Source organism: Ochotona curzoniae, unplaced genomic scaffold (assembly GCF_017591425.1).
Source record: "Ochotona curzoniae isolate NIBS_2020 unplaced genomic scaffold, NIBS_Ocur_1.0 scaffold_4812, whole genome shotgun sequence".
NCBI lineage: Eukaryota > Metazoa > Chordata > Mammalia > Lagomorpha > Ochotonidae > Ochotona > Ochotona curzoniae.
Window position 1 is genome coordinate 2,176,903 of NW_024467124.1, and position 23,226 is coordinate 2,200,128.

At 46.2% G+C, this 23,226-nt stretch overlaps 1 protein-coding gene across 1 annotated transcript in view; it reads left to right on the forward strand.

Moving 5' to 3' along the window:
- The window catches only part of LAMA1 (laminin subunit alpha 1), a 116,197-nt gene that overhangs the window by 53,183 nt on the left and 39,788 nt on the right, over positions 1-23,226 (forward strand). The window contains exons 18-34 of the mRNA XM_040970593.1: positions 868-951; positions 1,576-1,787; positions 3,805-3,911; positions 4,138-4,318; positions 4,869-5,005; positions 5,644-5,880; positions 7,027-7,170; positions 7,783-7,962; positions 9,037-9,222; positions 10,243-10,370; positions 11,058-11,178; positions 12,228-12,365; positions 15,725-15,846; positions 18,041-18,127; positions 18,396-18,589; positions 19,336-19,478; positions 21,631-21,720. Of these exons, the coding sequence (XP_040826527.1) occupies positions 868-951; positions 1,576-1,787; positions 3,805-3,911; positions 4,138-4,318; positions 4,869-5,005; positions 5,644-5,880; positions 7,027-7,170; positions 7,783-7,962; positions 9,037-9,222; positions 10,243-10,370; positions 11,058-11,178; positions 12,228-12,365; positions 15,725-15,846; positions 18,041-18,127; positions 18,396-18,589; positions 19,336-19,478; positions 21,631-21,720 (2,491 nt within the window). The remainder of the gene's footprint in view (positions 1-867; positions 952-1,575; positions 1,788-3,804; positions 3,912-4,137; positions 4,319-4,868; positions 5,006-5,643; positions 5,881-7,026; positions 7,171-7,782; positions 7,963-9,036; positions 9,223-10,242; positions 10,371-11,057; positions 11,179-12,227; positions 12,366-15,724; positions 15,847-18,040; positions 18,128-18,395; positions 18,590-19,335; positions 19,479-21,630; positions 21,721-23,226) is intronic.

Consider the following 23,226-nt stretch of genomic DNA (forward strand, 5'->3'; position numbering starts at 1 on the left):
GGAGGTAAACTACTAGATGGGAGCTGTCTCTCAAAAATGGAAAGCCACCAAACCCTCAGGAACAGTGTGTGTGAAGGGGAGCCAAGCAGCAGCTGGGTCTGTGTAGAGGTGGAGATCCCCTGACACTGTGGTGTGGGAGGGATTTACTCTTGTCCTGATGTGGGCGCCACTTAGCAGAGGTGGGAGCAGCTGCGACAGGGAACCTGAGCAGAGGTACTCAGAGCACCAGGAGCATCCGAGCTGGCTTCCTGCAGGAAATGACAGCTGAGCTGGGTGATGAGAAAAAGCCAGCTGCAGGCTGTGGCTCAGAGGAGCAGGGAGCCACGGTTATTCTGTGCCAGTAATATGGGATGGGGTGAGCAAGGCTCACGGCTGGTGCCACGTGGCAGAGGCCTCAGGATCTGAGTGGGAAGCAAGAAGTCGTTGGAACTTGTTAAAGACAGCAGTGGCGGAAATGCTGCCTTTAACATATTTGAGAAAGTGGCCCCAGATCCCGGCACAGTAGCCTAATGACTAACCTTGCTTCTACTGGGATGCCATATTGGTGCCAGTTCCTGTCCTGGCTGTTCCACTTCTCATCCAGTTCCCTGCTTGTGGCCTGGGAAAGCAGTCAAGGATGGCCCAAAGGCTTGTGATCTTGCACCCATGTGGGAGACCGGAGGAAGCTCCTGGCTCTTGGCTTCAGATTGGTTCATCTCTGGCCGTTGAGCCACTTGGGGAGAGAACCAGCAGATGGAAGATCCTTCTCTCTGTCTTTCCTTATCTCTGTGTATCGGCCTTTCCAATTCAAAAAATAAAATCTTAAAAAAGAAAAGCAATGGGGCCCTGTCCACTGGAACACTGCAATCACTTCTAATGTTCTCACAGCTTCAGCCCCACCTGCCACCTTGTGGACGAGGACATGGTCTGTGACCAGTGTGCACCGGGCTACGCGGGAGACTGGTGCGAAAGGTACTGCACTGCCACCCCACCCCCGCCCCAGATTCTAAAAGCTGCCTTAACACAGTTTTAAAATTAAATCCCGTGTGAAGTTAAGTGGGGCTTGGAGCCCCAGTGTGTGATCATTTCCGATATATAGGAGAAAACAGTGTGTGTGTCCACTTGCAGGGAGTTGGGCAGAAATGCTGCTGCATTTTAGTCTGAATTGGCAGGAGTGCCTGGAAGTGGCCACAGGCAGTCCTGATGCCCTCTTGCTGTTTATCCTGGGCAGGAGGCTGCTTAATAGGCCTTCTGGCACCTTTCCTGAGTGTAAATCTTAGCAGCAGGTCCTGGCTTAGCCTTTGGGGAGACTGCTGACACACATGGTCAGGAGGGTCACAGCTGGCCTTGTGTGAGTCTGCATTCGCTAGATTTGTGTCTCCTCTTAGGTATTCTCCCAACTCATTGCCATGGATAGAGATCTGTGAGTGGCTGAGTGTTGGGTTGCCTCCCTTTCGTGGTCAGCCCAGCTGAGAAAGAGGCCATCTTGATTTAGTAGCCATTTGGTGACTCCCTAAATATGGGTGGGAGGGGGATGGGTAATGTCATTGAGGAATTGCTCTTTTTTTTTATCCCACCCTCAACCCCGGGTACCAGATGTGCAGATGGTTACTATGGAAACCCTACTGTGCCTGGGGAAGCCTGTGTCCCTTGTGAGTGCAATGGCAACGTGGACCCCTCTGAGCCTGGACACTGTGACCCGGTCACTGGGGAGTGCCTGAAGTGTCTCAGGAACACGGCCGGCACCCACTGCGAACGGTGTGCCGATGGGTTCTACGGGGACGCAGTGGATGCCAAAAATTGCCGTGGTGAGTGCAAGCCCTGCAAAGTCAAGTTCATTATTTGGTTCTATCTTCTAGAAAGTTCACACCCATCCACTTACATGTGTCATAAGGAGTTCAGTCTGGGAGATAAATTATCTGGAGTCCAATAGAGACCCAATATAGACCTCTCTATGTTGGCTTTGATAGTAACGCCCCATCAAGGCCCTGGCCTGGCCAGCAGGCACCTGCCACTCAACTCTGCCCAGAGCCTGTGGAACTGACGAAGGAGATGCTGAAGGGATACAGGAAATGGAAGATGCTCGAGTGGTGTCTTGGCGTGCCTTGGTGGTCTGTGCCTGCACAGCTCTGCCAAGGTCAACTTGGAACCCTGAAATTTCAGAACCAGTGAGAAAAGTAGATTTTCTTATACCTGAGATGAATTTAGGGAGAGCTTAGCCTTTTTAAAAGGAGTGAATAACACAAATCTGAGTTATAAGTATTGGTTAAGTTCGCATAAATGCTGAAGTTCAAGTATGGTATTACATTGTGGAGCCACAAGAGGGTGCTAGCTACACAGGCAAAAATATTTTCCTACCACTACATTCAGAGACTTAGAAGTTCCAGCTCCTCTTCCATTTATTTGAGAAGGAGGGAGAAATAGAGACAGAGAGAGAGAGAGAGAGAGAGAGAGAGAGAAAGAGGTGTTTGCTGGGTGGCAGGTGAGCCGGTTAGAGTTAGGGTCAGGAATGGAGTCCACACAGTCAAGCTGAGCAAGTCCCTCTGGACAGCTATGAGATACCCACAGCCTTGCACAGCCTCAGATGGGAGCTGCAGCCCACACTGGGAGCCTGGAAGGGTGAGGGGCCCAGGGTCTGGGACAGTGATGGCACTAGTTGGTTAAGGAGGCAGGAGGTGGTGAGCACCAGCCTGTCTGTTCCCAGGCTGTGCACTGCATCTGCCGTACCATTCATGCCTAGACTTTGTGTTGTTGGTGAGGTGTTTTGTTTTCTTTTTCTTTTTCTTTTCTTTTCTTTTTTTTTTACTTCTGTCATCCTATAGACTGACTGTCCCTTACTCAAAGTCACATCTCAGACATTTCTTGCATTTCGGAATATTTGCATATATCTAATGAGATATCTTGGGAATAAAATCTTTGTTTTATATTCACTTTATACACAGTATCTGAAAGTGTATAAACACGATTTTTTTGTGTAACTGAGTTTTGATTATGTCCCATCCCATGAAGCCAGGAGTAGAATTTTCCACCTGAGGGACCATATCAATACTAAAAAAAACCCTGAGTTTTAGAGAATTCCAGAATTGGGCTTTCTGATTAAGGACCACACATGAAACATCACGTTTTCTCAGTACAAGTGTACATAGAACCTTGTTTTGTCAGGTTATATCTGAGATGGCCATTGGTGGCCATTCATGAATATCAATTAGAGTTTTTTTGGACTCATTACATTGCATCAGTTTGGAGAGCTGGGGGACTACACAGGTTGAAACATCAATGCAGCTGAGCTCAGACATTGGCTTTCAAACAAGTTACGTGTGACTCGGTGGGAGAATAGGTTTCAGTACACTATAAGGCATAATATTAATACACACTTTATCCTAGGTTAGGATATGTGGGAGTTTTGGAGTTCTGTATACACATGTGATGTGTGGTAGGAACGAATGGCTGAATTGATTTCAAAATGCCCATGGTACGTTTTTAACGACATGTAGACAGTTCAACTGAAATGCGAAGAAAGAATAACTTGGTTCAAGTTTGTTTGCAAACTGTCTCCTCACATCTCCGTACAGCATCAGCATTATTTCTCTGATGATTTCTTCCAATATCTGATTTGGTGTACTCTTCAGGAAATGCCTACATTTTAAAGTTATTGCAACATTTCATATATGTGATTACATGTATATATCCTATTTAATTATATATGTAACTAATTTTGAGATTGAAAGCAGGGAATGTTTACAATTTTCTCCTTGGGAATTGTAGAACACTATAACAACACGAGAAGTAACAATTCGTGTGTGTGTGTGTGTGTGTGTGTGTTAGCCTGCAACTGTCATGAAAAAGGCTCGCATTCTGAGATGTGCCATCCAGAGACTGGAGTCTGTGACTGCAAACCCCACGTGACCGGACAGCAATGTGACCAGTGCCTGGTAAGCTACTTACTGGTCATTGCGTTTGTCGAAGGTATGTGTCCGTGAGATGTTTAGGCGTGCAATAGGAGACCTATGCCAATTGGGAGACCACCTGGGGGGAGGGGAGTCCTTGTGCCGCACATCCTTGATGCGTCCGTGACACATCCTGTCTGTAATTTGGAAAACAGTCTCATGACATTTCAAGAACTTAGGCTCCCACCACTCTCCCCTTGTTGTGAAACAGCCCGGCTACTATGGCCTGGCCCTAGGACATGGCTGCCTGGCCTGTGGCTGCAGTACAGCAGGCTCCACCTCGGATGAGTGCACAGATGAAGGGCGCTGTCACTGTGCGCCAGGGGTGGCTGGCGACAAGTGCGACAGGTGCTCCCATGGCTTCTACGCCTTCCAGAATGGAGGCTGCACAGGTGAGTTCTTGACCTCCTTGGTTTTAATGTTAGGATAATCACACGTTTCTCTTTGATCCTGACCTTGAATTTCTGACTTGCTTTTGCTAAATCGCTTGACTTCTCTGGCTCTTTGCATGTAGGATTTTAGACCTTTTGCATCCTTTTCCTGATCCCTACTAGGGAATAAGCATGCTTTGGGGTCCTGGTTGTACAGCTGCTATTTGTGTGAGCACACATGAATGGCTTCCTTTTACTGCAGCTTCCTCCTCTGTAGGGAGAAACTAATTAGCATCTACATCCAGGGGTTACCATCAGGGTGGTGTGTAAAGTCTGCCAGGCCGTCTGGCATGCAGCAAATGCTCCGTGCCATCGGCTCTCGCAGTTCTTCCCACCACTCAACGCGTCTTCTAGTGGAATCCTTCCCATGCTGTCCGGGTTCCCCTCCAGCCACGTCCCTGACACAGGGGTCCTGGGAGTCTGAGGGATTTCGGGAATCAGAAGAACCATCTCAATAATGCAGCATGTGGGAATATCACGCACGCCCCTAAGGAACCCTTGTCTCTTTCAGCCTGTGACTGCGCTCACACACACAACACCTGCGACCCCCAGTCTGGCACGTGCATCTGCCCTCCCCACACCCGTGGGCTGCAGTGTGAGGAATGCGAGGATGGGTACTGGGGCCGTGACCTGGAGCGTGGATGCCAGGTGTGCCATCATCTCTGCCTCTTCCGGACCGAGGGCCCCTTGGCTGCAACAGGCCTCATTGCCTTTCCCCTGTCCATTCGCTTTACCCCATTGAATCACTTTGGTTTATTGAAAAGCTCACAGATTGTAGAAATCAAAATGGAAAGGGGCTGTGCCTTAAAACCTGTTATTCTAGACTTACTTCTAGAAGTTTGTTGTTAAATGGATGGTTGAATGATCCAGATTTCTTTCTCCGTGTCCTTCAAATATGTTCTGCAGTGCACATCATCTTCCAGAAGGAAGTCCCAACTCCCTGCACTCGGAGATCTTGTCACATAATAGCCAGCTCTAGAGAATTCTGCTGCTTTCTTTGATTAAGCAGATATATTTTGCATTTTGAAAAACATGGGGGAAATGACTTCTAAAGTAATTTTGCTGGATGTAATTCATTTCCATTTCTAGTCTGGGCCCAAAGTACACGTGTTATTCCAGGCAACCCATGACCAGGTTAACCCATGACCAAGTGACTCCCCTTAGCAGTGGGGGCGAGGGGGAATTGGTGCATATGTCTTCTTGTAATGTGAATTGTGCACGTTCCCTATGACAAAACGAGACTTGCCTTTACACTTGTTAAAGGCTGTGTTTTTGTTTTCTTCCAGGCTTGCAACTGCAGCGGTGAGGGGTCGACCAGTTACCAGTGTGATATGCTCTCTGGCCAGTGCCAGTGCAAGTCTGCATTTGATGGACGCAGCTGTGACCGGTGCTCCTTGGGTTACAGAGACTTCCCAGACTGCGTCCCCTGTGACTGCGACCTGAGGGGCACGTTGGCGGACACCTGTGACCTGGAGCAGGGCCTCTGCAGCTGTGCAGAAGAAACTGCCACCTGCTCCTGCAAGGTGCTTGCCACCAGCCTCCACTGTCCTCCTGCCTCCCCATCACAATGGCTTTGGAGCACTTGACAATTTAAGGAAGCAGTGAGGGCTTCAGCTTCTGTTTGAGGAGCAAGGGAATGGGGACAGGCAGAGAACTCCCATCCTTCCATTCGCTCTTCAGTTGTCTGTAGCAGTTGGGACGGTTGGCGCCAAATCCAGGTGACAGGAAATCAGTGCAAACTCCCACGGGTGTGGGTATGGAAGGGCAGTTCTCCAGTCAGCACCACCACTCCCCACATCTACCTTGGCAGTGAGCGTTAGGCCCCTCTGCTGAGGAGTTCATACTCCTGCATCTGCGATGAAGTCTGTTGAACTCTTCTAAAATGGAAGATTCTGGAAATGGAGTTCTTTTTGTTGCCAGTGTTGGATGATGGGATCCCTTTGAACATGTGTGCCGTGGCTCTGGGTAGTCAGCCTGCCATGAGTACAGAGGCAGAATACATGGTATAGGGCTTCGAGGAAACTTGTGATTGTGCAACCGTGAGGAGCTTGTGTCTTTGTAGGTGCTGCTAGCCAAGACGGAGGAAATTCATGTTTGTCATCTTTCAGGAGGGAAACTTTGCATTTCATAGGTTTGCCTGAGTTTTCCCAGCAGGCTTTCTAAGGAAGAGGCTTTCTCCTCTTTTCTCATGCCCTCTCTTTTTTCGGTGGCTGATAAGACAGAAACCAGAAAGTAACAGGTTGATGAGTGACGAGAGGGAAGAAAGGGAAAGTCAAGCAGATGTCGGTGGCTTGGGAGTCCCTGTTTCTCTGGTTTATCACATCGTGTGATGACAACAGTCGTTACTGATGCTCTGACCAACAGGGGTCTGTCCTGAGAGCCACCCACTTAGCGGTTCTCCAGTGACCATCAGAGTCCCCTGGAGTGCCAGGGCCAGTACTGAGGCATGACGGGAGGCTCGTATCGCAAAGGCTTTCGGGAGGATGCTGAGAGCAGTGGGGTCTGGGAGAGAGCTGATACCCAGAGGGGCTTAAGACCTTGCATGCCAGGGAAGCAACTGGTAGTGTGGATTTAAATCACACATGAGCCGTCTTTTGTTGCTGTGCATCCAGAAATTGCCTCTCCTTCTTTGCAAGGCAAAAACGAGTCCACTGTTTGTGCCTCTTTAGGAGAACGTCTTTGGCCTCCAGTGCAGCGAATGTCGAGCTGGCACCTTCGCCCTCCACGCGGACGACCCCCTGGGATGCAGGCCATGCTTCTGCTTCGGGCTGTCCCACCTCTGCTCAGAGCTGCAGGGTTATGTGAGGACCCCAGTAAGTCACCCAGTTAGTGTGTCCTATGCTGGCCTTTCTCAACCAAGTATTTACATTACGAATGTTGTTCTTGTGGCATTGTAAACTCCAAGACGCTAGTGTGGGTTCATACCAGGGAACTTCAAAGGAGTTCATGGAAAACAAATGATTATTTTTGATGCCAAGAATTTTGGAATTTCTGCATACAGGAAGTCCTCAAAAAGTTTGTGGGAAATGTATATTATGGCAAAAAAACTGCATGGATTTCAGAAGTTTTTAAGCAAAAAGAAGTGTTTTAGTTACATTTTTCTCCCACGAAGTTTTGGCAGTACTTCTGTATGTGAAACGGAGCTCCACATTTTGCTCCTTAGCTTATCTGTCAAAGTTGGGGAAAAGATAAAAATGCAACATTTCAACAGTCTCTTTCATCGAAGGGAGCCCCACCTTGCTTTAGCGATTGGTTGACACTAAATGCCACATTTTCAGTTCACGGGCAGCTGCTGTTTGGTTTCAGCGAAAGTGTCTGATCATGACACTGTCATATCTGAATTCGTAGCAAATGTGACCCGTCAAACTTGATGGGTCATCCACAGTCTCAAGTGCCATCCTCTCCTCCCCTCTGCCCACGACTAGGTGACGCTGGACTCCGATCAGCCTCTTCTGAGAGTGGTTTCCCAGAGTAACCTGAGGGGCACAACGGAGGGGGTCCACTACCAGCCCCCTGATATCCTGCTGGACGCCATGACTGCCCGACAGCACATTCAGGCCGAGCCCTTTTACTGGTGGCTGCCGGAGCAGTTCCAGGGAGACCAGGTAAGCAGGTGCTCAGCCAGGAGCCAGGCCTTTCCCTTTCGCCCTACGTATATAAAACAATCACAGTAGTCTATGCTGTCCCGTCACTGAAAGATACGACACTGGGACTGCTTTTGGCCTAGTAATCAGTATACTGGATGAGATGCCAGTATCTCCTGTGGGAGTAATTTGGTTGGAAGTCCCCACCGCACTTCCAGTTACAGCTTCCTGCTAATGTGTACCCTGGGAGGCAGTAGTGAGGGCTCAGATACTCGGGCCTCTGCCACACAGCTGGGAGACCTGGACGGAGTTCCAGGCTCCTAACTTTAGCTTGGTCCAGCCCCAGGCTTAAGATTAGACTGTCAGATAAGAGCTCTCTCATGCTCTCTGTCTCTCTCAGAAAATGTATTAAAACCCTATAAATAGATGTGGTTATTAATTTTCCTCCTCTAAGTGGCGATGGGGATGTTTTCTGCTTCTGTCCTCCCAACACACACCCGAATCTTTGAATTTTTACATTCTCAATAATTCCTAGTCTTTGAAAGTTTAAATCCTTTTATTATTTTTTTTTTATTCTAAACCAGTTATTCAAAAAACATTCCCTGTTTCATGACACCTGCTCCTTATAGGCTAGAAGCTGTGACTCAGGTGCCCTTTTTTAAAAAATCTGACACTCATTTCGGAGGAAAAAACAAGTAGAAGAGTCATGAAATACATTACTTGTGTGTTTTTGTTCATATAAACATGTGTGTGTGTGTGTGTCGTATGATATTTCACTCTGGCCTTTAAAATTGGCAACCGTACAGCTTGTGCTCTGGTAGATACAAATAATGGTTAAAAAAAAATACTTGAAAACAATGCGAATTCCTACTGCCACACTGGTTTGTTATTTGAGAGATCAGCTTTGTTAGTATCATCCAGAAGAACCATAACTTGGGTCAACTTAATCATTTAGTAGAACTAAAAGCCAGTGTGAGACAGCATATTTCAGCGATGGGATGCGTTTTATGACATGAGATTTCTTTCCTATGATGACAGAAAGGTTTTTCAACGAAGCTGTGTCAGAGCAGTAAGCAACAATTTGTCCTTTGACAGCTCCTGGCCTATGGTGGCAAACTGAAATACAGCGTGGCCTTCTTTTCTTCCCATGACATCGGCACCTCCAACTTGGAGCCTCAAGTTCTCATCAAAGGAGGTCGGGCCAGAAAGCAAGTCATTTACATGAATGCCCCTGCGCCAGAGAATGGAGTGAGGCAGCAGCAAGAAGTAGAAATGAAGGAGGTAACGATGGGATCTTTTTACACATTCCTTAAAGGTGTGGGCTTTCCTGTGGATGCGATGAAAGCATGATGCTGCCCATTAAAAAAAAAAAAAAAAACAGAAGACTCTGGAATCAGATTTCTCACAGGTTTAGCAAGATATACAAAGCAATTTGAATTTCATGGTCTCAAGTTGTCCATCTTCATCCTCGGTTTCCCTTTCTGTGGGTTTAATTAGTCTTGGTCAACTGTGGTCCAAAATGGAAAATTCTAGAAATAAATCAGTTTGTAAAAGGAAACAGTGTTTTGAATGGCATGTCATTCTAAATAACATGATATAGTCTCATGTCATCCAGTTCTGTATTGCCTGGGTTGTCACTCATCCTTTTGTCCGGCATCCCCACACTATACACTCTTCCCACTCTGGGTTCTGGGATCAACTGTCCCAGTAACACGATGTTTGGGCTCAAGCTCATTTACTTAGTGATAGCCTGTAAGTGCAAGAGTGGTCATACTGCCAGTTTCACTGCAGTACATTGTTCTATTAGTGTGTTATTGTTAATCTATCCTGATGCCTAATTTTGATTTTTATCATAGAATTTACATTTGTATAGAAAAAAAGATGACACTTACAGGGTTGATACTATCCTGGGTTTCAGACAAGCTGCAGGGTCGTGTATGTCCTGCAGATAAGGGGAGGGGCTGCTGTAAGAAGTTTAAGTGGATTTAATGGGACTGCATCTTAAATCCTCCTTCTTGGTGTACTACCATCATCCTGTATGGTGGCAATGCTGAAGTCTTTGGGCTGACGTCTGGGAAGTCTGGGAGGTTCCCCTGCCCAGTAGATCCTGTGTTCAGTGTTTCACTGTGCCAGACACTGCTCTGGGCTTTCTGCTGAATGAGGCTTCCCTCGTGGAGACTTGTCAGTAAAACTGAGCAGGATTCACAGAGCAAGGTTCAGTTCTGGAGAAATTTATGAAAGGGGCATGTGCCTGTGAGAATTTACACTCTGGATTTAATGAAATCTGCTTCTCACCCACAGAATTTTTGGAAATATTTTAACTCTGTTTCTGAGGAACCTGTCACACGCTCAGATTTCATGTCTGTTCTCAGCAACATTGAGTACATCCTTGTGAAGGCCTCATATGGGCAAGGGCTCCAGCAGAGCAGGTACCGCCTCGGGAAGCGTGAATGTTTCTCTGGTTTGGCATGGGACTGCAAGGATTAGATTGGTTTCACTATCTTTGTTACTGCTTAAGTCGCTATTGGAAAACTGGAACTAAAATATAAGATTTTTTTGCTCCAAAGACATTTGAGAGCTATACATCTGTTAAAGTACACTTATCCTTTTAATTCCATTCTTTGAACCTTTTGAGGGTCTGAATGTCTATGAGCATTTCTGTTCCTTACTAAAACCCTCTTAAATAAGAATACCAATATGGAATCTGTGAATTACAACATAAATTTTTCACCATGCTAATGTGGATTTAAAACAGAGTATATCATAGGTACTTATGAAGATAAAATGTGAAAAAAGAAGATACTATTTTCTATGCTACAAAACCGTAGTGGTCATTCCTTTGTAATGATGTATTAAGAAGGCAATCACCTGCTTATTGAATCCGTTAGCTCTTAAAGAGAGCTGTGAAGCCAAAACCAGCACTTGCAGAAGATCCCTCAGGTGTAGCTTCCATAGCTGTATTCTCAAGTTAGGGAATTAGCAGTAGAAAGTGCTCCAACCTGGAAGGAGATCTTGGGTTTCCTAGAAACGCAAATGTTGTGTGGGGTAGGATGCAGCACATCTAAGAAGCTTTTGACATGTCCCTGTTGGCTCTTTCCCTTCCACACGTGACACAGGATCTCAAACATCTCCTTGGAAGTCGGCAGAAAGGCGGATGCACTGCAGCCGCACGGAGAGGTGGCCTTGCTGTTGGAGAAGTGTGTCTGTCCTCCGGGCACAGCAGGCTTCTCCTGTCAGGTAGGGAGACCTCAGAGACCATTACTTCGTAGTGTGGAATTGCTTATGATGGCAGCGCCCCAGTGGCCAACAGAACCTCTTCTCTCCTTTCGCGTTACACATTTTCATTCTGATAAAATAGACTCAGCTTCAAATTAGACTGTGTTCTTAAGTTCAGTAGTGCTGGGTATAGTCACAGTGTGGTACAGCCGATCTGTAGGATATGTTTCATCATGCAAAGTTAAAATTTGGAGGGAAAGCTTTGGGCTTAGCAGTTAAGACACTGGTCACTGTGTCCGTGTCCCTGGGTTGGATTCCTGGGTCTAATTCCAAATCCCAAAAAGCAGCCAGTGTTGGCTCGGGTAATTGGGTTCTCCACCTTTGTGGAAGACATCCGTTGTGTATCTGGCTCCCGACTTCAGCCCTAGGCCTGCCCAACCCTTGTGGACAGTGAGTTGTAACGAATAGATGAGAGCTCTCTCTGTCCTTCTTTGCTCTTCTGATTAAGAAGAACAGAATTCTGCACTCCTTCAGAAATTCTTTCTTGTCTCCTCCCCCAGCACTGTCCCCTTTCTTTATGAATTTGACCGCTCTGGTTGGAGGGTTATGTGCGGTCACTCAAGTTTGGCTGTTTGTGTCTCCACTCCTCCTTTGATGAATGTGTCAGTTGCCTGTGTGTTTCAAATGCTGTGAGTAATGCCGCTGAACACATGGGCACACACATCTCTACAAGCCCCTGTGCTCAGTTCTTTGGGCATATACCCAGAAGCGGCATTGCAGAGTCGCGTGGTAATACAGTTTGTTTTGTGGTGCCTGTAGGCTGTTTTTCACAGTTGCTGTTCCTGCCACTCTGCGTTCTCACCCAGAAGCTGTGAAGGTTCCAGTGTCCCCATGCCCTCACCAACTCTTGTGATTGATATGGTTTGGATGGTGGCTACCTCCTGTCTCTGGTTTGGCTGGTGTTTCCTTCATGATAAGGATGCTGAACTTCTCATGTGCTTCTTGAAGAAATGTCTGTCTAAAGTCTTTGTCTGATTTTAATCACATGGTTCCCTTTGGCATTCCCTCAGGACTGTGCACCAGGCTACCACCGAGGGAGGCTTCCAGAAGGTGCTGGCAGGGGCCCCCGCCCTCTTCTTGCTCCCTGTGTGCCATGCAGTTGCAACAACCACAGTGACATGTGTGACCCTGAAACTGGAAAATGTCTGGTAAGATGGTGTGGGGGCTCACCTGAATTTTCCAGCGGGCCCTGGGTATTTGAACTGACCTTGTCCTTCCACTTGGTAGGTTTAGGAAATACAGAAAGACTCATACTGAAGCAGAAGCTTGCTGTAGCAGTTAAGACTGTACTTGAGACATCCATATGCCAATATTGGAGTACGTGGGGTTGAGTCCTGGCTCCACTTGTGATTCTGGTTGCTGCACCCTGAAACACAGCAGGTGGTGGCTCAAGCAGTTAGGTCCCGACACCCATATGGAGGCCTGGATTAAGTCCTTACTCTCAGCTGTGACTTGACTCAAACTTGGCAACCGTTGCAGGTTTCTGGGGAGTGACTTGAGCCAATAGACGATAGTTCTTTCTCTCTCTCTTTCTCCCTGCCTCCTCCTTCTCTCCCTCCCTCTGAAATTAAAAAATTAAAAAAGAGAGAGTGAGAACTTTATGAAGATTCACCTGTAGGTTATAAAATAAGTTAATGCCAGTGCTGTAAATACCCTGTTATTTTTTAATGCACATTCTACTGGGTGGTAACACAGTACTTTAATCAGGAGCTTGAGTCTGAGAGATAAGAGATGCTCTGTCCACTGCCAAGACCAAGTGCTCTGGACAGAGCCTTCATGGCCTTGACTGAGGACCGACTCCTATCCGGGACCTTGTGGAGATGTAAAGGGAGCTGAGATTTAGTCCCTACTCCTGCAATGTTGTTTTTACAATCCCTCGCGTGGAACACTGGCTTTTGCATTAGTTGGGCTGAGGCTAACCTGTCCGTGGTAATGAAGTCACCAGAGGGAAGCGGGCTGGCCCCGGGAGAGACACACCTGAAGCCTTGCAGCTCCTGGATATGAGCCAGCCACAAGGAACACAAGGTAGCCGAGGCGAGGGGCGAGGTGACTGGGCTTGGCGCTGGCACTCAGCCCGCCACGTTCATCTTCTGCTTTTATCAGGGTTGCCTTTTGTACGTCCATTGGAATTCCATTTCCTCCTTAGAAAACTGCTAAATTACAGCAGTGCACAGGTGCATTTGGCACAAAAGGACTGCATGGTGTTCCTCCATGAAAATGATCCGTGTTAACCTTTGCTGCCCTCACTGCCTATGTGGAATAAGGGAATTATTCCAGCCAAACATGGTCAAATGGACTTAATGAAAATGCTAATTGCTGCAACACTATTAGGAAAAAGTTTCTTCACTCTAATCAGCTCACACTCCAGGCAAAACCAAAATGCTAATAGAGAAAATAAGAAGATCTCATTTAAGGATTTAAGGAGAATGGATTTCAGGGAAATAAAGTGAAATGTAATTCGCTAGGAAGGTTCCCTTGGCTGATCGTGGGGCAACAGGTCACATAGATAGATAAGCTCTGTCTTTCCTTGCTACAACCACTTTTAACAAGATTAGGTGTTCAAAAGACTTTCAATTACTGCTACCCCCACCAGCCTGGCCCAAATTCACCCGAATAGAGTTGTAAAATCGTAGTGCATCTGTCGATGAGTACCCTAAGAAATCACTGAAAAAGAACTACTTGCTTTTTAACCCAGTCAGGAGAGTGACCTGTGGACTTAATTGCTACCAAGTGGTTCCCTGCTCTATGAGAATGCTTTGCCAGATGTTACCTGGAAGCCATTTGAGCCCTCACCTGGCCTCTGAACTGTTTCTGTACACGCCAGTGACCATCCACGCTGTCAGGAAACCCTCTGATGACTCTGCGTTTAGCCTGCTCTGCTGCAGTCTCGGGGTCCTAAGCTCACCCCCAAGCAGGTTTCCCCTGCTTTGTGCAGATCTACGTTCTGTGTTCTTTGCAAATGCACGTGAAGACTTACCGGGATCAATTCCAGGCTTGCAGGAGGACTGCTTCCGTCACAGTTCAAGTCCAGATGACAGCATTCATGCAGACAGTGACCTAAGTCACAGTTCCATGCCTGACTCCAACAACGGGGAGCTCGTTGCTGGAGGAGCCCCACCTATGCCTGAGCAGCTCTGACTGTTCCTCGGACTGTGGGCCCTGGAACACGGCCCTGCTGGTGCGGTTTTATTCTTTGGAGCCATGGTGATGAACCGCTAGTTCAGGTTAAGTTGCAAAAAGCAGCTTGCTGTTGGACAATTTGCCTTCGATCTTGAAGACCAAGAAGCCTATTGCATGTTCAGGGAACTTTTGAATGCTGGAGCTGGCGTTAGCAATGAGAAAATCTCAAAGATCTGCTGGAATTCGCTCTCGTCCTCTAACATGCATAACCAGTCAGCCAGATACTGAGTCATTAAAATAAACATTGAACACATTCTTTTCAAAGGAAAAGGTTGCACATTTTACTTGATTTTTTTAAAGGTTCAAGTGGATTCCAGTGAAATAGGAACACGTTTTTAAAATGATGAATACCAGATTTTGTCTGACTTAAAAGGAACTTTGTTAAGCAATGAAGTTTTCTCGCTGCTGAAGATGAACATGTAAGGAGATGGCAAGTTGCTTTGCGAGCTTGCTGGAGCTCCTCTGTGTTACTGGTCCAGCTGCACCAGATACGGAGCCAGGTGCCCAGGGCCTGAGTACTTAGCAATGCCTCGGGCAAATGCAGACTTTAAATCAGCTTAGGTGGCAAGAATCACTTGCTCTTTTAACTTAAAAAACGTGTGCTCTTATTTGATAGTAAAGCCATCTCTCCTAATGATTTATTTTTCCACTGAGATTCAGTTGATGATTGCAACGTTCTGTTGGCAGTATGAGACTACAGATTTTTTCCCCCCAGTGTCTGTTACCCATGTGATCCTTCTATTCGCTGCTGCTCTTCTAACTGCATCTAGATCCCTTGGACCCTGATTATGTGCAAAACTAGTGCTTCAGGTTGCTTCCTGTGTCGCTCGGAGTATTCGATCCATAGTTGAAGGTTCTGAGTGCTGATTATTTTGCTTGGCCCCGTGTGTACTTTTCTTTAAGAAGGATGTCCTTTTGTAGGCTGGTTAGAGAATGCAGTCTTAACAAGGAATGAAGGCCTCAAAGGCAGAAATGTTTCCAGGATGTATGTATGGGATGTATGGAGATATATTTTATTTATTATATTATATATATAATATATTTATATTATAGATATATTATATATTATATCATTACATATTATAAACACATTATGTTATATAATATATAAATATTATATTATAATATCATATAAATATTATATATTATGTTTATATTATATATTATTATTATACACACACATACCCCCTAGGATGGTGCTCCCCTCCCCTCAGATTTTTTATTTTCAACTGCGACATGGTATGAGACATGGCAGTGCTTGGCTGTTAGTAGAGAAGTCTGATTTGTACTGGTTCTCTCCCTCTCCTTGTGAAACTTGGGCTCCCAGAACTGCAGCGATCACACAGCGGGGGACCACTGTGACGTGTGTGCACCAGGCTATTACGGGAAGGTGATTGGCTTGGCTGACGACTGTTCTCCGTGCACCTGCCCCTATCGCCAGCCTGCCAGGTGAGCCCACACAGGTGCAGCCTCGCCCGGAGCTATGCCTGGGGCTGCTTCCATTCTCAGGCTCATGTTCCAGGGTCTCTGTGTGCTATGCACTAATGAAATGAATATTTCCCATGTACTGAAAAAATCTGATTTTAAGAGAGAGAGTTTTCATTTTCATAAGCCTTTGAAGAAACTCTTACAACACTAAAGTATCTTTATTGGTGCTTGGTATTAGAAAAAACCCAATGAAGAAGGACTTACAAGCTTTGTTTAAAGCTTATTTTTCTCCAGCCTTGATATTTGATTTGTATAGAGAGGTTATTGTTATTAATTTTTTTTGAATGATGATGCCAAGGCATAAATTTCTCTTTAAAGGAATGGGTTTAGAGCTCGTGTCTGCTTGTTCCCTAATTTGGTGCTGAGAAGTGACAGTGGTGAGACTGGTACTGGTTTCTACCTTGTGGTGCTAGAATCGTCTGAATGCAAAATAGGACTAGAGATTTGAAGTGGGAGTTGAAATATCATTGGGTTCGCCCTGGTTAAGGGAAGTTTATCATGCATAAGCAGCGTTTTCTTATTGCTCGGAATGTGTGAGAAGATATTGAACACGGAAAGATAAAATACAAACTTTGGGGAGCTAAGATATTTTATTTTTATATCTGTTTGGATCTTTTATTGCTTCATAGCGAGTCATATTTGGCTGTGAAGGTGCCAAGCGAGAGGCAGTGTGGACCCTGCCCTTCAGGACAACCAAGCAGCCTAAAGTTTGCTGTTGTTGTTGCTTTCTTTTTTTTTCACCTTAAATTTGTATATAAATTTTGACTTATTTCCATTTCTCTGGTCTTTGCTATTGAAATGTTTGTATGTGTGTGTGAAAGTGGGTATGTCTTAGCATCACTTATACTCAACAAATTGGGGAAAGCGTGGACTATCTAACTGGAGAGGATTGGTCTGCCTCGTTGTGGTACCTTGCTAGAATGAAGGATGTGATCGCAGGGAAAACAACAGGGTGTGTCTGTCAATTCAGAATTGTGGAAAAAGTCAACGGAGGGATGTATTTGTGCCATTTCAGAGGAAATTTGTCCATGTAGCTCTCACTAGCCATAGCTACAGAGTAATCTGTGTTCAAGAAATGTTAGGGGCAGCTTGCCCCTGTCTCCTTTGCGCATGTCTCTACTGTTTGGGCAACCATCCCCAGAGCTCACATGAACAGATTAGAGGTTGTGTTGGGAGTTAAGAGCGTGAGGGTGGGAACTGGTGTGCGTCTCTAAACAGAGACCATACGACACATGCTTTTGTTCTCCACCTTTTGTTTGTTTCCACTGGAGTCTGAACCTTAACGGTTTTAGAAGGAAAAAGTCCAGTCTGGCATAGGACTAACAAATTACACTTGGAATCACTTTATTAGTCACCTAGGGACTCTGTAACGCTAGTGTTTGCTTGTTTGCTTGTTTTTTTTCTGTAGCTTGCAGGTTCCCAGTGTAGCCTCTAGATGGCAGCTTAGGAATTTTAAATGTGAAAGCAGAAGGCGCTGGAAAGGCAGGCTGAAGTCTGAGGATCTGGGATGCTGGCTTCCCAGAGGCTGTCGCTTGACTTCTGCCACTTGCCATGCCTCCCTCCCTACCTTCAGGTCCACCTGTTTTCAAGCTGCACCCACCTCATGGCTTTTCTCGCCCTCGCTGTCTCCCTTGCTGTACCTAACAGTTAATTTCTATTCATCTGCCTTTGCTCAACCATTTTCTCCCTGCTGTCTTTCATGCTTGCACAAGCTCATTCCAACCCTCTTAACACCTGACCCCTGGACCAGCCAGGCAGTTCTCAACTGAAATCTTAGAGCAAGACCTTTGGTACCAGGAAGCTTCTTTGGAGAGACCAAATGAACTATACCCCTCAAGAGGTCACATGATTGTCACTGGGCCAGGGGTCTCAAGAAGATTCTTGGGATTCATAATGTGTCATTAATTATACTGATTTTATGTTTATTTTCCTTGTTGGTGCTCATTAGGTTGTAAGATCTAAAAAGCTTGTCTAATCATCTGGTGTAATCACATAACATTGAACAGTTGCCTAACACCTTGTGGGTGGTTCTTACTGGTATTATTACTTAATAGCAGCTGAAGAATTTTGGGTGTGTCCTAAGAGTAAGAAATATTTAAGAAAGATTTGAAGTTGTAGATTTGGAAATGCAAAAAAAAAAAAAATGTGCTTCCAGTTTCAGTCCCACTTGTGTCCTGGAAGGTGACGGTGACCTCCGATGTGATGCCTGCGCCCCTGGCTACGAAGGACAGTACTGTGAAAGGTATGGCATTGCACGTGCACGTGGGCATCGTAGGCACGTTTACAACAGGCACACTTCTCTAGCAACTTGGCAGTCATTGTTCATTTGCACGTGCACAATAGCTTCCGGGGGGAGGGGCTTAATGCTGTCGCTAAACAATTTCTCCTGTTAGGAAGGAGCTTGTGTGCTCGGTGTGACGTTTGGTGCAAATGTTTATGTCCCAGGGTAAAAGCTGGTTGTTGTATTGTTGATGCCATTGTCTACACCTGCTTATCTTTCCTTCTTGCAGGTGCTCCTCAGGCTACTATGGGAACCCTCGGATGCTGGGCGGCAGGTGCCGCAAGTGTGACTGCAGCCCACACGGCTCCATTCACAGTGACTGTGACCCTGAATCCGGACAGTGCATTTGCCGGCCAGGAGCCACCGGGCTGCGATGCGAACAATGCGAACCCAGGCACATATTGCTGGAGAGCAATTGTGTTTGTAGGTTTTCTCCTCTAAATAACTAAAGAAAGAGTTTCATCTTGAATGGTTTCCTTTCTGGGGAGCCAAGAGGTTACAGCACCCTGTTTGGACAGCAGCAACAGAAAGCCCTTTGCCGAGTCCAGTTTATGGTTTTAACTAAGCACAGATTGCAGCTGCTTGAACCAAATTCAACTTTTGCTGTATGTTGGCAGGCTCTGCTGCTTCCTCCAGCATCCTGCTTTAGCTGCTTGAGACTCTCGGGTAGCAGAGCCGAGGACCAGCCTGAGCTGTTGTCATTGTGCCACCCAGATGTCAGCACGCCTTCAGCTCCTGGCTGCCTCAGTTTTTGCTTGCTTTTGCCCATTGTGTTTTGTATCAACAGCAAGCACAGGAGGCACTTGGGGTATCTTCTCAGCGATTTATAAGGCAAGACAGGCTCTGAGAGGCAATCCTAGGATCCTTTGTAGCAGGTCCAGGTTAAAGCTGAACTAAGGGTCATACAAGGCTGTGCATGGTGATGGACCCGGCCAAACCAGGGCCTCTCTTGGGCTCAGCTGGGAACAGGTCTGAATATTAGCATCATCGTTTGGTGATAAAGGCTTAGCACTTACTATGAAAGCAATAGTAGCATCAGATGTGGTCCGTGGGGGCTGTGGGATTTTCTCTGCCCATGTGTATGGTAATGGCAGAAGGGCTCCTGGAGCCCCATGGGAGCATGACAGGTGGCTTTGCATTGACTTGGAGTCTGGTTCCCTTGTCTGTAGCTTGTGACGATGAGTGCGCTGGCGTGCTGCTGGATGACCTGGACAATATTGCAGATGCCATTCTGTCTGTGAACCTGACTGGCGCTTTTCCTCTTCCCTATGGAATTCTGTCAAACCTGAAAAATACCACTCAGGATCTCCGGGTAGGTGCCAGGTGCTTGCGTCATGGCAAGGTGGAACTGAGGGCTGGGCGCTGGAGTCCTGCTGTGTGTCTATCTCACTCCCCTCTGGCACACTGGGAAGTTTGCAGGGTGTACTTGAAAGTGAGGATCTCTCATGCAGGGACCCCATCCTCTCACCTAAGGGGTCCCTGTGGACCTGTGTTGATTACTAAGGAGCTGCTTTGACTTCTGACATGAGGGTGTTCCAGAAAATGCATGGAAATGTAAAGGAAAGGTAATATGGGTTGGACACTGTGGCACAGCCAGTTAAGATGCCTCTGGCAACTCCTTCCGTCATCTTGGATCTCAGTGCTGGTTCTAGTCTCAGCTCCCTGCTAACACAGCTGCTAAGACAGCGGATGACGGCCCAGGTGCTTAGGCCTCTGGCACCCATGAGAAACCAAATGTAGTTCCTGGGTTCTGGTTTCACTGTTGCTCAGCCCTAACCATTGTGGCCATTTGGGGAATGACCCAGAAAGTTTAACATCTCTCTCTTCTCTGTGTCACACTGCCTTCCAAATAATTTTTTTTAATGTAATGCACATTTTTCATGAATCAGTAATGACTCGTCGTATCTTTGACCCCATGGTCCCTGTTTTGGAGTGTGACAATGTAGACTCATTTTGCTTTTAAGTTAGACCTTTTCATATTTGAAAATAGCTCTTCCTGTGCAAATCTGGAAAATAAACCTGGACCGTTTCTCCTTCAGTGAGGGGCCAGCACTGTGGGTTAAGCTGTCGTTTGTGATCTAGCATTCCAGTTTGGAGCATCAATTTTCGTCTCAGCTGCTCAAGTTCTGACCCAGCTTGCTGCTTATGTATGTGAAAAGGCAGCAGAAAATGACTTACATTCCTGGGCCCCGACATTCATGTGTGGGACCCAGCTGAGGTTCCCGCCTCTTGGCTTCAGCCTGGCAGCTGTGGTGGTTGATGCCTTTGGGGAATGAATCAGCAGGTGGAAAGCCTTTTTCTCTCTCGCACCCCCAATGTTGGACTTTCAAACAAATAAAAATAAATCTTTAAAAAAAAAACAATAAAAAGCAATGAATGACTATAAGCAAAGTAGTTTATGTACTGAAGAGGTGCTATTTTCTGTTAAATATGCTATTGATTTTTTTTTCAAAAGTATCTTAATGGATGTCATTAATTTGAATGGCAGAGAGACAAAGAGAAATTGAATAGACTTCATATCCATGAGTACATTTCCAAGATGCCCAGTAAGAGCCAGAGCTGGGCCAGGTCTACCTCTGTGTTTGGGGTGTGTATATGACTGTGTGTGTGTGTGTGTGTGTGTGTGTGTGTGTGTGTGTGTGAGATGTGTGATTGTGTTTGGTATGTGTGTGTATTGGGTGGTTCCCCCTTATTGGCAGTGAATCTTTCTCTAGAATGCCAGCCAAGGAAGACTTAGAAATTCTAGGGATGTTTTTTTAAAGATTTATTTTTTTTTATTGGAAAGTCAGATGTACAGAGAGGAGGAGAGGCAGAGAGGAAGATCTTCTATCCACTGATTCACTCCCCAAGTAGCCACAATGGCTGGAGGTGAGCCAATCCGAAGCCAGGAGCCCGGAGTCCAGAGCCTCCTCTAGGTCTCCCACATGGGTGCAGTTTCCCCAAGGCCCTGGGCTGTCCTCCACTGCTTTCCAGGGAGATGGTTGCAAGCGGGGCCGCTGGGATTAAATCCAGGGCCCATATGGGATTCCAGTGCATGCAAGGCGAGGACTTTAGCCACTGCCACCGTGACAGGCCTGCAAATGTATTTTAAACTTATCAAGTCATAGAAGGACTTAATTTAAATTAAGCCGATTTTGAATGATTTGCTCTCATAAATTTCTGTGTCTGTGATATTGAAATAAAGCCAGAGTTTTGTTGAAGAGTTGTGCAGTCTGATTCTGCTTTACTCCCCAGATTTTAAGTCTGTGCTGTTGCAGGAAATGCAGTGCCCCTGGGGGCCGTGCGGAATCAGGTCGCTGTAGTCAGAATTGAAGTAAATGTGGTCTGTTGTATTTTTAATGAACAGTTCTAGGAAACACAAATATCCTTCTATGAGCAACAAAGGAGATAACAAGTGCTTCTTGATTAAGAACCAGAACATTTTACTTTGAAGCATTGAAGTTTGTGTCCTTCTTTCTTCTCAGAAATCTTTCTTAAAAGAGAACACTCAAAAGGAACTGGCTAGCACTGAACTTGAAGATGTCGCAGAACAGACAGATGGCCTGCAACAGGAGGTAAATTCTTTCATGTAAAGACGCTCTCCCAGCCCAGCCCTTGTGAGCCATTGTGGGGGTCCGGCCCAGAGCTTTCCATCAGGTAGGCAGGCTTTAGCCTCAGGAGCTGGGCTCCAGCTGCGTTCTATCAAGCTAGCTCTGGCATGGCTGGCCTGCAAGGTATAGAGGGCAAAGGCTCCTAACCAAATTTCTGTCCTCGCTGGGCTGTGGATTCAGCCAGTTCACTTTGCTGTCTGGCTTCCATTGTCTCCTCTGAACCGGATGAAAAGATAGCTTGGTTTCTGCCAACGGCTGTTTGAATCTTTTATGATATCATTCACAGGCCATATACTATTATCAACTGAAACATGAGCCTGCTGTAGATTTATTGATTGTTGAGTCCCACTTGCAGTTGACTTGGCAGTGGCAGATCAAATGATTTCAGGAGTCCTGTATGGCCCGTGGGCTGGGCATTCTGTACCACGGTGTCAGACCTTGGAGAAAATGTCCCTGTCCCACACGGCTGTGATCGCTGGCTCCAGCTGCGGAGCCCTGCAGATCCAGGAATGATCACTAAAATGCTCGGATTCTTGCCAGCTGGGTTGAGTTTCCAGCTCTTGGCTTTAGCTCCAATGCAGCTCCAGAAGTCAGAGACCTTTGGTAAGTAAACCAGCCAATGGGAGTTGTTCTCTCTGTCAAATGAATAATAGGGCTTTTTTTTTTTTTTAACATCGCCGAGGTTTTTATCTTCTAAATTCATCCTGTGACCGAGTACATGATGAACACAGCCCGGTGCCCATCAGGCCAGCAACTCTTGCGTGGCAGGAGGGTGGAACAGGCTTCAGTGTGTGGGTGGCTCTGCAGCGTTCAAGCTTCTGGCCAGGGTATTTGATTTTAAGACACAAAATGCCAAATGAGATCACCTCTATGTCAGCAAGAAATTGAACACACCAAGTGAATAGTTTTTAGGGATCCCTAAAAGAATCCAGTTCATCCTTATTGTTAAGTGGCATAGTCACCCCAGGCTAAAGTTGGAGATGGCCACGCCTGGCAGATTCAGCTCTGAAACTTGCTTTTCCTGGCTCCATCTTATTACCTTTGAGAGACTAAATTCTCACCAACCATACAAACTAGTAAGCTTTTACTTGCTGTATCCCGCAGGCAGTCATGCAATACCTAATGATGTTTTAGAGTGACACCACCTGTGTGACCACCAGCCTGTAAAATTACAGTGGAGCTGAAAACTTGCCATGGCCCCTTGACATGGTAGCCATTCTGGTGTAGCAGCATAGTATATTACTCGCACATTTCCCAAGCCTGCTGCACTGCCAGGTGTGTGAAAGTCTTACTATGGGACACTTGATACTATGTGGCAGGATTCCTGGTCTACATATTTATGCTTCTGCACTTTTATTTTGGAGTTACGATAAAGAGCGTGCCATCTTATGTCATCAGCAGCCTCATGTTTACCGAGTCCTTTGATGGTCATCATTTTCTCTCACCCATAATTTCATTTCATGTTGTGTT